Source organism: Anastrepha ludens, chromosome 2, assembly GCF_028408465.1.
Source record: "Anastrepha ludens isolate Willacy chromosome 2, idAnaLude1.1, whole genome shotgun sequence".
Classification (NCBI taxonomy): domain Eukaryota; kingdom Metazoa; phylum Arthropoda; class Insecta; order Diptera; family Tephritidae; genus Anastrepha; species Anastrepha ludens.
Window position 1 is genome coordinate 117,177,236 of NC_071498.1, and position 16,411 is coordinate 117,193,646.

The 16,411-nt window shown below is 38.5% G+C and overlaps 1 protein-coding gene across 1 annotated transcript; it reads left to right on the forward strand.

Moving 5' to 3' along the window:
- The first annotated feature begins 933 nt into the window (after nucleotides 1-933).
- LOC128855177 (chorion peroxidase) lies at nucleotides 934-16,409 on the forward strand. Its single transcript, XM_054089877.1, has 5 exons — nucleotides 934-1,419; nucleotides 7,960-9,475; nucleotides 9,537-9,919; nucleotides 10,005-10,174; nucleotides 15,864-16,409. Exons 1-5 carry the CDS (start codon nucleotides 1,277-1,279, stop codon nucleotides 16,160-16,162), a joined length of 2,511 nt encoding a protein of 836 aa, XP_053945852.1. The 5' UTR covers nucleotides 934-1,276; the 3' UTR covers nucleotides 16,163-16,409.
- Nucleotides 16,410-16,411: the final 2 nt, after the last annotated feature.

A 16,411-nucleotide genomic window follows, 5' to 3' on the forward strand; every position in this document is an offset into this window, starting at 1 on the left:
GAAAAGCTTTTAGATCACGCAAACCAGTGTATCGAGGCCAGAGGGGACTATTTTGAATAAATAAGCTCGAAGTTATCAAAACAAAGCTCCTGTCGTTGCTATTTTAGCTCAGTCTTGTTTATTTTGGACTTCACCTTGTATACATATAAAAATAAAAGTAATGCATTTATTCTCTACTCTTACATTAACCTTTGCTATGTGTATTTCAATGCTCTTCAATGATTTTCTCTACTGGCTTTTATTCGTACTTCATTTAGTTAGTAAAATTATTCTAGTTTCCTTTATTCAGTTAACTAATTAATTTTATATTTTATACACTGTTTTTATGCATATAATACGACTTTTGGGACAATAAAATATGTATTTTTGGGATGTCGGAGAAATTGAAGTATGACCTGCATTTACAATGGATTTCACTCGCATTTAAGACTTTATGTGGCTTAAATAAAGTGAGAATTTCAATAATTATTTTATTCTAATGTACTTTCCTTTTATTCGACTGCAAATATACGTATGTACATATGTATGCTTTTATGTATGTATGTACTCGTATCATAACATAAGATTCATAACACGAGTAGCCCAGACAGATAGTGGATCGGACGTGATCAGTAAGAAACTTGGTTTTTATTTTAAGCGCGTAGTTTCAAAAAATATGCAAGCAAATTAATATTTTAGTTAGCCGCTAAGATAAGGAAACTTCAAGTAATCAACGCGCATAGATGGTACATCAAAGGCCCAATCTACTACAGCCGTGTTACTAAATAACGAATCACAAGATTTTGTTGCAAATAAAATTACATACATACGTGTGTACATATGTATATACATACAGGCATACAATACATATACCTTTACATACATACATATGTAGATGAGCGTTTGACTCGTTGTCTGAAGGCACATTATAATCTTGAAACCTTATAACTGCAAATGCAAATGCAAATGCAGCACCTTTATTCCCAACTTCTCCCGCTTAGTGTTTGAAGTGACTTGTTGCAGTCAGCAGTGTCGCGTTGCGGTCCTAAGCAATAAAAAATGCCGGTATTGTGATCGCTCTATGAAGATTTGGTTATTTTCTTCAGGTGCCTAGTTTTCTAGTGAAGATTGTGCCTATCTAAGAAAAGATGTATTATTCTTGGTGATTCCTTTGTATTCCGACTTCAAAAATACTTTGTTAAAACAAAATAACAAAATAAGTACGAAAATATTAAAAACGTGTGTTTGTAAATTGTGTTTCTTTCAACTGAGTTTTACTTTCAACTGATGCGCCGAAATGGCGGAAGAAACCACACCATTAACCGCTGGAATGTCACCGCCGTTGGGGCCAGCTTACGTTTTCCCAGGCGGTGTGTCGCCACGTTCGCGCCGTTATCGGAAAATGCAACAATTTCAGTACTGTTTAGGCATTACTGTTGTGTGAGTTGTGCAGCAGATTGTTTTTTTTTTTATTTATTTATACTAAAAACTTTTATTATATAAATACATAAAAATGCATCACTGGCTTGGAGGCCTTCATTACCATTCAATAGTTGCTGTGCAAATATTTTTACCTTTATGTATTTAAGGTTGGCAAAAGCAAAAACATTATTATTTTTAAAAAATGAATTAAATCTACTTGAAATTGGAATAATCTACTAAAAATGTAAATCCTACCTTGACTGAATCTACAAAGACGGATATTCTTAAGAACTGTATAGTTCATTTGCTAGGAATGCAGTTCCTAAAGATGTTTTAGTCTACCACCTTGATCAAAAAGTTCACGGAAAACAGTCAGAAATTTCAAAATACAATTTATTTATACATTACCCCAGCGTTTGATCCAACTCTCGCGACATTTCTGGAACTCTATTTTCGGTATAGCCATCAGAGCCGTTTTCTATTTTTGTATCACAGTCAATCGCGTTCCTCGTAGTGGTTTCTCGACTCGATCAGCCAAATCAAGTGATTTCGAATGCTGTTGGATATGATTCCTTTCGTTCTTGGACAACAATTTATGGATAACGATGCCACTGTGTTATCACGGTGCAAAATCCACTCCATAAATGTCTCATAACTCCCAGTCCGTCTTAACTGTCTGACTTTCTGGCGCAAATTCGTGGCGTACCGTTGTGCTATAATCTATAAAAACCGTGAGCATCGCTTTCCTTTTTGACTGAAAATGGCGTGGTTTTTTTGTCTTGGTTCATCCAGAGCTGGAGCTCACCATCCACTCGCCTGTTGTCTGGATTGCATGTCGTACTCATAAAACTACGTTTCGTCTTCACGTGATACGTCACGAGGATCGTTGGGTTGGATTCAGACTTGGAAATCATGGTTTTGGCGATATCAACGTGGTCCCTTCTTTGATGAAGTTCAAGTCCTTTGAAATCAACTTTGCAACAATACGTCGCAAACCTAAATCATTACCTAAAGGATTTTCCAATAACAGGTGTTACAGGTGAATGAATTGCGTTATCGAGAGATGATTAACGATTTTTTATGGCCGGAATTGGATGGTATTGATCTGGACAACGTTTATTTTCAACAGACGGCGCGGCGTTTCACACAAGCAACAAAACCATTGATCTTTTACGGGAAAAGTTTCCGGACCGTGTTATCTCTCGAAGAGGTGATCACAATTGGCCACCGAGATCTTGTGATGTAACACCTTGTGACTTTTTTCTTTGGGGCCACGTGAAAAAGAAGTTCTACGTCAACAGCCCAGGGTCGAATCAAAACCTCAAAGGATGGAATTCGGTTATGGAAAATTTCATAAAAAGGATATTGTCCTGTAAGCGTGTTCGTGGTGGTCATTTGCCTGATGTTATTTTCCACTATTAACGGCATATCTTCCTCTTTATAATGAAATAAACATCAAATCATTTATATTAAAAATAGCATTTTTCTTTAAATATCAAAATAACACCTCTGTTTGGAAAACTCTATACAATGTCCTGAACGGATCTACAAGCAATGTTTAAGACCTCTGCCTGTTCTCGGATGATTAATTAGCGGTTATTGATAAACATTTCTTTCACTTTATTGCTTTCATCAGTTTTCGATTTGGACGACCTGCCACTACGTTCGTCGCTCTCAATGAACTCACGATCTCTTCTGAAGCGTTCATGCTAGTCGTAAATGACTGTTTTCTTTAGAGTATTATTACCCAAACAGTTTCGCACCATTGTGTCCATTTTTAATGCAAAATTTAATACAAACTCGTTGCTGCAAATCCAAATCTATTTCTAAAGCTCAGCTGATGGCCTTGAGCTAGTGCTGTTCTTTTTTCCTGCTATTTTTTGTATATTCATATATTTAAAATAAAACCTGATTCTGATTCTAAAGCTGTAAAAAATCGAAAACACATGCAGACGTAGATTAACTCAAGACGGCGCAACTTTTACAAATGTGAAGCAATGGCGTTACAATTTTGATAAGAATGCTAGTCACAGATGAGGCAACCTAGCACAAAGAAAAACCCCAAATCAATTGACTTAGAGCGGCACCTGGTGCTTGTACCGAAATGTTCAGTTGCTTGGGTCACATGGACAGTCAAACGAACATAAATGTATTAGAAACTGTACTTTTGCCTTCGTTAACGCGCGTTTTTGGCGACAATAAATCAGATTTAATTGAATTCCAACAAGACAATGCTCCTTGTCACAAATCGGCGACTAAGATGCGTTGGTTTATAGACAATAACATTGTTTTGTTAGATCGGCCACAATCTCCAGATCTAAGCTTCAGAGAGCACGCGTGGGTTGTTTTAAAACGTAAGATAAAAGAACACAGCATAACATCGCAAACAGCCCTGAAAAATGCTTTAACTCAGTGGAGCACCATAAGTGCAGTCGAATGTGCAAATTGCTGGATTGCTGCTGTTATCAAAGCAAAGGACGGATCTACTAAATATTAATGTTTCTAACACTACTTCCTCTTATTTGTATTGATGTATTGAAAAAATTTCATTGCTTCACTTTTTAAAACAAAAATTTCAGTAATTGTATGTATAGCTATATGTTTATTTCCATTTGCAAAATTATTCTTTCCCCTTCAACCTTAGTGCTGTTGCCAACAATTCGTGATTAATTTGCTTAGGAAATAAGTGTGTTCGTGTGTATGTGCAATTAGAGATTAGTGTGCATTGAAGTCTGAGCGAGTTCAATAAAGTGAAGCGGTGATGCTTTAGATTAGAATGCCAAGCGCTATACATTTATCGGAGGGGGAGCGTGAATTGATAAGGTGTTTAACTAGGAGGTACACAATAAATTTTCCGCTTTCACACTTTTCCACTAACACACTCTTATTTTACTACTTGATTGGGTACAAGGCTTTAAATTTTTTCTTACAAACCTCCAAGCGCATTTGTGCCATGAAAAAGTCTCTCATAAAACCATATGTCATTCGGTCTCTCCATTTGTGGGACAAACTCAAAACTCACACAAAAAATTGCAGGAATTTGTTCGAACAACCAACAAATAATGTGGACAACGTAAGTTGTAAAATTCCAAAATTAGTGGAATCGAATATTAAGTGGATCAATTGGAGATATTGCCTATTCTGACCCAGTCGGCTTCTTATAAAATACGTGATTACTAGGGCAAGGCAAACTATGCATTAGAAAATGCTATTAAATATTTATTAAAACTAAAAAAAAAATGCTTTTAACATTTTGCAACAAAATAAAAATAAAACAATTATTTTCAGAAAATACTAGGTTATTTAATAAGTTTTGCGGTTCGATGAGGGAGGGCGTGTTGCTACTAGCCAATTTTTTTTTTATTATGTTGGTATACTCTTCATATGAACGTACGTGAAATTTTATTTCAATCTGCCAACTCATTCTCTGTTTACGAGCCATTTATAATACATAGTATCGACGCGACGTGCCACAGTATTTTGTACAATGAAAAAAATCAAGTATCGTGCAGTGGTTGAATTTTTATTTTTGGAAGGTTTAACAGCAAAGGCAATGTATGAACGCATGTTGAAAGTGTACAGGGACTTTTCGCCATTAATCAGTTCAGTAGAAAGATGGGTTGCTGAATTTAAAAGTGATCGCACAAGCCACGTCAAGGACGTCCAAAAACAGCAACAACACCAGAAATCGTAGAAAAAATACAGAATATCGTAGTGGAAAACGCTGACTGACTGAAAGAGATGGTAGGAGCTCTAGGCATCTAATAATTGGGCAGTGTAATCAATATTTTGATTGAAGCATTGGGTTTCAGAAAGCTGTGTGCACAATGGGTGCCGCATTCGCTAATAATGCCACAAAAACTTATTGGATTGCGAATTTCTCAGCAACATTTTCCAACGTTTTCCAAAGGATATCGATTCAGCACTATGGATTAGACTTGGGTCTATCACTATGATATTAAATTAAAACAAGAGGCTAAAGGGTGGTGTGAAACTGTTACCTCGACTCTAAGATGAGTTCGCGTCCGCCAAGATGTAGTTAGCATCGTTTCCTTTTGGGATGCGAAAGGAATTTTGTTTGTAGATTACTTGGAAACTGGTGAAACAATAAATTCTGAATATTATTGCAACCTTTGAGACCAGCTGAAAGAAAAAACTTGTGGAAATGTTTGCAAAAGAATAAAATAATTTTTCAAGAGCATTTTGAATGAATTAAAGTTCGAATTGTTAGAGCATCCATCGTATTCACCAGATTTGACCCCTAGCGACTTCCGTCTGTTTTCAGACCTTAAAAAAATTAAAAAAAAAATGCATGTGTCGAAAGCGTTTTTCATCAAATGACTAGGCCATAACAGCTGTGCATGCGTATTTTGCAACCCATTCAGATTATCACCTCAGGGATGGAATACATAAATTGGAATCTCGTTGGAACAAGTGTATTGATGTTCAGGAAGGTTATACTGAATAATAAAGTTTATTTCAGACCATAAAATTGTGTGTTTTTATCGAAGCGCAGAACTTGTAGAACCACGTAGTAATTTAGAAAAACAAAAATTGTTTGTTAATGAAATAAAAACACATAACACTTCTTGTAACATTCTTATATGTACGAGGTGTGTTTAAAAAGTAACGCGAATTTTGAATTTTCGCAGGTTACGTATATTCAAATTTCGATTTTTTGTGGCGCTATGTTGGTACTCATGTCTCTCACTCATGTCGACGAGCTCGGCTATTTTGAATGTTCAGTTAATTGTTGACAGCCGCTTTGCTTGCACGTGTTTCGGCTCGTCTTCGAATTTTACCTATTCAAAAAGATGGATCACAGAATCTGTATGAATCTGTTGTGTGAAAAAGGAAATTAAGTGCGCGGATGCATTCCGAATGTTGACTGTGTCATACGGAGAAGCTACTTTGGACCAAAGCAACGTTTATCGGTGTTACAAAATGTTCTCAGAAGGCCGAGAAGATGTGAACGACGAAAAGCGTGGCGGACGCCCGAGCACTTCAACAACAGACGAAAAAATTCATTAAGTGAAGAAAATGGTATTGACCAATCGTCGAATCACCGTTAGAGAAGTTGCTGAGGACGTAGACATATCGATTGGCGCGTGCCACTCGATTTTTTTCAGTGATTTGAGCATGAGACGCCAAAATTCGTACCAAAACTGCTCAATTTCGATCAAAAGCAGCATCGCATGAACATTGCTAATAAGATGTTGGACTCATAATTGGTGACGAATAGTGGGTTTATGGTTATGACGTGGAAACCAAAGCTCAATCATCTCAATGGAAGCTGCCGCATGAACCAAGACAGAAAAAAGCGCGCCAAGTTCGGTCGAATGTAAAAGTTTTGCTTACCGTTTTCTTCGATTGCAGGGGTGTTGTGCATCATGAGTTCTTCCCACAGGATAAAACGGTCAATAAGGAGTTTTACCTGCAAGTTATGCGCAATTTGCGTCAAGCAATCCGACAGAAATGCCCGGATTTGTGGAAGAACAAAAATTGGCTCATGCATCACGATAACGCCCATGCTCACACATCGTTGCTTGTGCGCGACTTTTTGGCCAAAACCAACACACTAATGATATCACAGCCACCGCATTCCCCAAATCTGGCCCCCTGTGACTTTTTCTTGTTCCCGAACCTGAAGAGGCCCATGAAAGGACGACGCTACGCTACGATTGACGAGATAAAAACGGCATCGAAGGAGGAGCTGAATAAGATAAAAAAATGATTTTTTGCAGTGCTTCGAAGATTGGAAAAAACGTTGGCACAAGTGCATAATATCTCATGGGGATTAGTTTAAATAGGACAATGAATAAATAAATAATTTTTGAAAAAAAAACACAAAATTCGCGATACTTTTTGAATACACCTCGTATGCATATATAAATAATCAAACATTTATTGTAAACAACACATAAATTCAATTTGTGTTATTTTTGTGCTAAATAAAATATTAACATGTATAATAATTTTATGCAATGAAAATTTCACTCATACTGTTTTTAAGCTCCAAATTTTGTCAGTAACGGGTTTTTTTGATCTTGGAGTTGTATTCGACAAAAGTTTTATATTTTTATTTACAATATATGTTTTTTTGTTTTTGCCATATTTCTTATGTTCTGCCAAAAAGTAATCTAGCATTTTTGCGCCGCTGAAAGGATGTCAAATATCCGTATACCAGGTAGTTTCCCTAGTACTCCTTTGTTCGTTCAAAACTTGCTTGAAACCACCTAGATATTTTTGAGAAGGTAACTAGTCCCTTCAGTGAGACATTTCGCGAATTCCCCAGGTCTTCAAAGAAATAATCGCCATGATATTTGGCACGGTTCATTTCAAGTGCAGGACATTCACAGAGGAGGTATTGAACCGTTTCAATTTCTTCGAATAAAATAATCAGAATTAAATTCTTCAAAAATATTTTGAATTTAGGTTTCGGCACGGCTTAGAGCTGGGTATTCTAAGAAATTTCCAGCATCATTATTTGCCTAATGCTTGCATACAGATTATACATATTGATTAACGTTAGCCATTTCTTTTTCTATCTTTCCTTAGACTCATAATTATTGTTGCATTATTGATTGCCCTCTCGCTAGTCCAAGAACCAAACGAATTGCCAACACCTATGATAAATACTATTATGGCAATAACAAACGAAACAACACCGGCGAACAGCAGTGCGGATGCAAGCGCTGCTGTCGAAGCCACAACAGTGCCGTTGGCCGATGAACCCACCACTGAGTGGGCACTAAACCGAGTGCAAATGAACCGCATACAAAACGATCAGGCGGTAAGTGCTGGTATCAAAGCATTGGGTGATCGCGAAATCTTAGAGGAGAGTCAGCAATCGACGCCGGTGGACAGTCCTGCCTTTCGACATTATCGCTCACTTAATACAGATCCCGAGTCGCGCAAAATAGCCCGTCGTGGCTATGTAGAAAATCATGCAACAACGCAAATTGCTCAAATTTTGAATTATACGAAACCTTATGGGCGCTATAACATCGGTGCTGGTCCAAAGATAAAGTTGCCAGATCCAACGATGAATTTCAAATGCGACTTCAATACGCGTTATCGAAACGCAAATGGCGTGTGCAACAATAAGGAGCATCCTCGGCTCTATGGCGCAGCGATGGTACCATATCGACGCATGGTGGCGCCTGATTATGCGGATGGTATCTCATTGCCTCGCGCAAGTCACACGGGCATTGAGTTGCCGCCGGCGCGCAAAGTATCTTTGAATATACATCGCGCATCCTACGATACAGATTCCAATTTTACCGTTATGCTGGCAGTTTTTGGCCAGTTTCTTGATCACGATATCACTGCAACATCGTTATCTTCCTCACAGGAAGGCGAGTCGATCGACTGTTGCGTATTGCCAACATTAAATATACATCCTGAATGTTTTCCTGTGCCCATATTGCCAGATGATTCTTACTATCAGCGGTATAATGTAACCTGTTTGAATTTTGTGCGCTCTGCTCCCGCTTCTACTGGACATTTTGGACCACGTCAGCAGCTAAATCAAGCCACAGCTTTCGTCGATGGTTCGGTGGTGTATGGAAATACCGATCAGCGGCAACGTCACTTACGCACCATGCTCAACGGTACATTGCGCATGTATATTACCAGCGATGGGCGGGAATTGTTGCCGTTGTCTACCGATCTGGACGATGGTTGTAATCGCGTGGAAATGACAAGGGAGGGAAAGTATTGCTTTGAGTCAGGCGATGATCGTTCCAATGAAAATTTGCTTTTGACATCGATGCATCTGCTATGGGCGCGCCATCATAACTACTTGGCACGTGGCTTGCAAGAAGTCAATCCGCATTGGAATGACGAGACGGTCTTTCAGGAATCGCGTAAAATATTGGGCGCACAAATGGCGCACATCGCATACAATGAGTTCTTACCAGTTCTATTTGGACGCAAGTTGGCTGAGAGAAAGGGCTTGTTGCCGAATACAGATAATTTAGATGAGCCAGATACCTACAAGGAAAATGTGGATCCACGTATAGCGAACTGTTTTGCAGGAGCTGCTTTTAGATTTGCGCACACCATGCTGCCGGTGAGTTTTTCGAAAGCTTTCTTATGACCGAACTATTTTTTAATCTTATTCGTTTTTTCAGAGTGTACTCAATGCGACACGTGACAAAAGTGCGCCTGAATCCATTGAACTACACAAAATGCTCTTTAATCCCTTTTCGCTTTGGCCGGAGGAAGGCATTGATCGGGCACTTAAGATAGCTAGCGATACGGCTGTATTGCGCGTTGATCGTTTCTTTTCATACGAAGTAACACAGAAAATATTCGAAAGTAATGGCGGAGGAAGCTTGCCATTACGTTGTGGTCTCGATTTAGTTTCACTCAATATACAACGTGGGCGTGATCATGGCTTACCAGCATATCCGGTGTACCGCAAGCATTGCAAATTGCCGCCGGTGGATACGTGGGAAGAAATGGCAAGCGCCATTAATGCAGATACCTTGAAATCGATTCAGGATATTTATAAGTATAAAAGAAAGTAAATTTCTTGAGCTCTCGATGTATATCTTTCCTTGTCTCTCTTTATCTATCGCTGGATGTTCGATGGATAGTTCGCCACATGATGTGGATGTATATACGGGCGCACTGAGTGAACCACCTTTGGACGGTGCTATTTTCGGACCACTTTTGACGTGTTTGATATCTGATCAGTTTATGCGGCTGAAGAGAGGTGATTCCCACTGGTATGAAAGGAAGGTGGGACCGCAAAGATTCACGAAAGGTAAGACACACTGGACTCCGGGCAATAATAAGACCGATACAAAGAGTATAGATGACTAGGGTTAAACGGGAAAACTGATTAATATCATTTGAAATATATTTTCATAATAGTACTTGCAAATAGTTAAGGCAAAGCTGCTCCCTACACAATATCAAATTAGCAAAACAGAAAGCAGAGATCATAGATTTTTCTACTTTGCTTTGCCTGTTTGTTCCCGCTCAATGGAACAATAGATGCACACATAAATATTTTTTTATTTAATGTTTATTTTGTTTAAAATTTTGTAATAGTAATAGGAAATAATTAATGAATTTGATTAATGCAGAGTAAAAGTAAGCAGACGGCGGACCATTTTCTGTGCGTCTGCCCGGCCACCGCTCGAATTAGGCTTGAGGTCTTTGGCACTGGTGTGTTAAGAAGCGACCACCTTGGCTCCTTGGCACCACAAGATCTACTAAGATTTTCTCGGAGGGGCTGTACTAGTTAGTTGTCCCGACAAAACAAAAAAAAACATTTAAAAGTTGTGTAGAAAAAAAACAGTACTCCAGTCGGTTGACGCGTTGCATTTTGAAAATGAATTGTATGATTTCTTAAGAAATTTTGGCTTCTAGACACGTCTCTTTTGTAGGTTTATACAACTCTTGACGAAAAAACCTTCATCATTATCATAGTTCCTCGACCTCCGTTGCGGAGTATAGGGACAATCAAAATTATTCCCCTTCGATTCTGTTCCCTGATTTGCTTTTACTTGCTGCTGGTCTTTGTTCACAGCAAATATTCCTCCATAGATGCCATGAGCCCCTAGGCCTACTTCGGTTTCGCTGACCCTGGGCATTCCAGCGTAGTGTCTGCCTTGCGTTATTTATGGCTGAGCCCCTTCCACTTGCGCTCTGTGATTTCTTGCGCGAGTGTTTTTTGTAGGCGTCGTCCATGTGAAGTTTCTAGTCTCCCATCGGCGGCGTCTTCAGGTGGCGGTTAGGGAAAAGTTCAAAAGGTGAGAAATAAAATACCGCTCGCGGACCAAAATTAGAAAACAAAACTAAAACCGGTACGGCAGCAGTCATTTGAATGTGGTTGCACCCGAGTGACTGACGAACCTACATTTTATCTTCAGCGGCCAGAAGGCGGAGGAGCTTTCCAAACACACACAAAGGGTACAAGCCTCAATTATGTATACACATACAGTCAGATTCACTTAATTAGAGGCAATAATTATTCTGGAAAAAATTGGTTATTAAAGTAACCCTATTTGATCTAGTAATCCAAGGCTTTCTGATAATTCATGTGAAGAATGTACTTTGCTCGAAAATAAACATGCATAAAAATAGTATTCTATTTAACGGTGTTTCTCAGCACTAAAACTTTAGCAACTGTAATATTGTGATTCATTTATTGGTTTACTTGAATAGATGCATTACAGCTCGTTGTGAGTCTTAGCTTCCTACACAATTTTTCTCCATGCATCTCGGCCTATAACCAGACTATAATAAAGCGTTTTTCAGTAAGAGCGCTTCAACTTTTTTTTTGAATAAAACACAAACGGTTTGACTTTTTTAACTAATTTTTTTTTTATTATCGAGTTTGAACATATACATTTAAGTATAAAATTCGATTTCTTTTGCATGACCACCGCGTGCACGTTTTACGAAGTCCAATGGTTGAACCCAATTTTCCACCACTCTTTTGCATAAATCGGCCGAAATTCCAACAATTTCGCGTTATATTGGCTCTGAGCTCACAAATCGTCGCCGGCTTGTTATTGTAGACCAATGACTTCACATAGCCCCAAAGAAAATAGTCTAGAGGCGTCAAATCACACGAGCGCGGCGGCCATTCGACCGGTCCATTTCTGGAAATAATGCGCTCATCGAACTTACTCTTCAACAAATCAATTGTAGCGTGTGCTGTGTAGCTTATGGCCCCGTCCTGTTAAAACCACATGTCGTTTAAGTCCATATCATTCAATTGCGGCCAAAAATAATCGTTTATTATGTCGCGGTATCGATTTCCATTCACAGTAACGTGGCGATCGTTCTCGTCAACGAAAAAATATGGGCCAATTACGCCGCCGGCATGTAAACCGCACCAAACAGTGATTTTTTCGGGATGCAACGGTGCCTCATGAATCACGTGTGGATTGCTTTCTGCCCAGTAACGCAAATTTTGCTTGTTGACAAAGCCATTGAGCCAAAAGTGAGCTTCATCACTGAAGATGATTTTTCGACTTTAAACTTTCTTAACAGAACACGCATTTTTATAATAAAATTCAATAATTTGCAAGCGTTGCTCAAGTGTGTAGCGTTCCATGATAAAATGTATACTAATGAAGTTTACAAATAACAAGCAAGAAATAAAAAATATTGCGTCGTTCGCCCTCCCTATCGGAAAAAAGTTGAAGCGCACCTATTGAAAAACGCCTTAGTTGGTCACTCCTATGCTTATTATATCGTCCTTCCGCGACCGTCCTCTTCGCGGTCTTGGATAGCAATCGTTGTATCATCCGTTTTACTGAGAAGCAGTCATTATAATTATTGCACGACCGCTAAATCTGAAAATCCAGCACTTTTCTCAACGTCTTAAGTTTTGCGAGATACTTCGTTTTAATTTCGTTAATCTTTAATCCGAAGTGCTAGCTTTTAATTTGAGTGCTTCTTTGAGAACATTTATATTTCTCGCGAAGGTTACCAGGTCATCAGCAAAGTCACATATTTGCGAAGCTTTGTTGAATATAGTGTCTGATTGATTAACCTTTTTAATTATGTAGTCTGGGATCAGATTAAACACACGCGTCAGCACTTTGGAATACGTCTCAGCGAGGGTTAAACTTACTAGCAAAACCATTCTCCAGATAGCCTAAAGACAATTGAGGAAATCGTTTTAATGATTCAAATTAAAGCATTTTTGTCTTCAAATTATTGCCCATTATCACAAACCGTACAAGCAAGCCATCCCCATAGATTTTCAATAATGTTCAGATCTGGGTACAACGGTGGCCATGCTAAAGTTTTAACGTTTTATGACGCAATTCAATTGTTGAACCCAGGTGAAATATCTTCACTGCATTAACCTGTTAAAAGATACAATTAATAGGTCCAGTTAATAGGCTTCTCGAATCTCGAAAAAAGATGATTCCCGCGAGAGATTCATACCTGCTTTCCGTCACTTTGTAGTCCACAATTTTCAATTCGAACCCGCCCGGTTACAATATTGCTCCCCATACCACAACATCACCTTCATGGCTGTGATGTCAAGTAAATAGTAATTGTATCCATTAGGCCCATCCAGATTGAACTTCTTTTCGTTACTAAATACAACTTTTTTCTATTCATCGGGATCATTATTTGTAACAGAACTCCAAGCCGTGTGGTCACTTGCAAAATCGAGGCGGCGTTCTTTGCGAAATTTATGGAAATGTGGTTTTTTGGAATTCGACCAATATTTTTGGCAATTTGGCGGTTTGAAAGTCCCTATGAGGTTGAGAATCGAGTTGACCTTTTTCACAATCTTTTAAACCTTTCTGCTTTCCAATTTTGTTAGAATTAAGAAGTTTTCGACAAAACACAATGAATGCTTAAATATACGATCGCCTTTTACAGCATTAATGTCCAAAAAATGGAAGCCTACCGAGCGCTTCTTTCAAGTGAACCAATAAATCAAGCACAATATTACAACTGCTGGAGTTTTTCTGCTACGAAATACCGTTAGATGAAATACTATTTTGATGAATGTTTATTTTCGAGCAAAGTAAGGACTTCATTTGAATTAGCAGAAACCATTGTATTACTAGCTTACTAGCTACGGTTGCTTTAGTAACCATTTTCTTCTATAAAAATTATTGCCTCTAAGGCAAATTTATTGTTTCTGTTCGGGCAGCAGTTATAAAATGAATTTTATATGGTTCAAAGTACGAAGTGGGTTTTTTTTAGTTTCATATACCTATGTTTATAATCACGAATTTGTATTTTCATTCACTTACTGCAAAACGCCTGCAATTCTCAACAAACTTAAGATGCCCAACACACGCAGCAACCCAAGTACTAGAGGGTAGATTAGGTTAGATTAAAATTGTGGCGGGTTGGACAAGTCCAAGCACTCGGTCTGGAAGACCATTGTACAACACCCGGATAGATTACAGTGGAAAGAATAGAGAGATAGGATAGATTTTATGTGGATGTTAAGATTGAAACATTATTTTGAGGTCACTCCTCCGCGAATCTTTTGGATTCAGTGATGAATCTTACGAGGTCCGGAAGAAGAAGAGTATGAAATTTATCCATACTCAGAACATCGCACCCCAATAGCCTAAGCCTAATTCTAGAAAACGTCGGATTGCTGAAGAGAAAATGCGCTGCAAAAATGGCCATTCTCACGAAAGGATAGGCATGTTGGGTCGATGAATCCTATATGCTGACCAAAAGCATTATGAGCTTCCAGGAGCGTCCTACTAAGTTTTATGAGAAAGGTCGCTAGTTTCCTGTTTGGTTTTTTCCCAAAGCACTTGGTTACTCTGCAGGAACCCGACACAGACCAACGTTTTTTATGAGTAGACCTCATGAAGTCGTCAATCCACAGTTGAATCGATGCAGAGTTGACACCCAGAAAGGGTTCAGGGCCTAGAGGTATGCTTGCAGAGCCTTCATTAGTCAGTTTATCAGCAAATTCACTGCAATACCACAACGTCCAGGCACCCAAATAATACAAACTTTGTTGTGTATTGCAACACTCTTCAGTTTTGTTTTACATTCAGCGACTAATTTCGAAGATCAGCGTGATGCTCTTAGTGCCGCCTGACTGTCACTACAAATTCCGATACAAAGGGTTTTCCAATAAGAGGTGTTATTTTGATATTCAAAGATGCTATTTTTTAATACAAATGATTTGATGTTAATAGTGGAAAATAACATCAGGCAAATGACCACCACGACCACGCTTACAGGACAATATCCTTTTCATGAAATTTTCCATAACCGAATTGCAAAGTGGCTGCCCTATGTCCTCGATAGCCTCACGAGCTCCATCTTTGAGGTATTGAATCGACCCTGGGCTGTTGGCGTAGAACTTCTCTTTCACGTGGCCTCAAAGAAAAAAGTCACAAGGTGTTAAATCGCAAATTGTGATAACCTCTTCGAGAGATAACACGGTCCGGAAACTTTTCCCGTAAAAGATCAATGGTTTCGTTGCTTGTGTGGCACGTAGCGCCGCCTTGTTGTAAATAAACGTTGTCCAGATCAATACCATCCAATTCCGGCCATAAAAAATTGTAAATCATCTCTCGATAGCAATAGATAATACTTGTTATTGGAAAACCATTTAGTACTCCACCACTTTTTATGAATTTTCCAGAATGCTACATCCAAGACGGAATAGACTTCCATTAAGAATACCGTAGCTATCTGTCCTGTAGCTTAGGAGTACTTAGTGTCCTCGTCTAAGTACTATTCATCTTCACACGACTAGTGTCATCTATTTTTACTTGATTCCTGTTAGCAATAAATCTCCTAGTTGAGGTTTAGAGCAATTTCATTATCAATGAGGTGGGTTAGAGTGTAACGGTGACCTCGAGTTACAAAAGCGTGCAATTGAAAAAGCTTGCAAGAGTTAGAACAGTATTATTTTACCATTAATCGAATCTCGTTTTTCAATTCTCATTGAATTCATTCAATTCTCCTTTTCACAATCATAATTCCAGCCCAGTTAAATGAAATCTACAACATCACCTTGTCGAAGATCATTTGTCGGAATTCCGATGCCGTGCAACAGGTGCGAAAATACGTTATGGAACAGCGTAAAGATGCTGGTAATGGATATGTAAATTGCAGTGAAATTGAACACTTCAACTTTAGCGCTTGGACGACTTCACCGCAACCAGTCAAGTTGCACAGCGTCGCAGTTAGTGAAACAAAAAGTTTTATTCGCGTAATTAAAGAATCGAGTAACGACACGATATCATCGACTGCTACAAAAAATGAGCGACACATTGGCGCATAATCATAGACTCGCGTTAAGCCGAGGCTTAGTTAAACTGGTATTCAATATTTGGAACTGGGTTTACTTTCTTTACCATTGTCAATTTAGTACTATGTTTTAGTAAGAACCTGCTTCGACTCAAATCTAATGTACTCTAATGCCACCTGGCAAATATATGTTTATAAATTTACATTCAAAAATTTTGGCAGAAGACCAAGAAGTAAGTAAGTTTCCAATAAAGTGATGTATTTAATAATATATTGATATACA

Coding starts and splice junctions, on each gene's coding strand:
- LOC128855177 (XM_054089877.1), top strand. CDS start 1,277: ATGGCGGAAGAAACCACACCATTAACCGCTGGAATGTCACCGCCGTTG. Junction 1,420..7,959: donor TGTTTAGGCATTACTGTTGT/GTGAGTTGTGCA, acceptor ATCTTTCCTTAG/ACTCATAATTATTGTTGCAT. Junction 9,476..9,536: donor TTGCGCACACCATGCTGCCG/GTGAGTTTTTCG, acceptor TCGTTTTTTCAG/AGTGTACTCAATGCGACACG.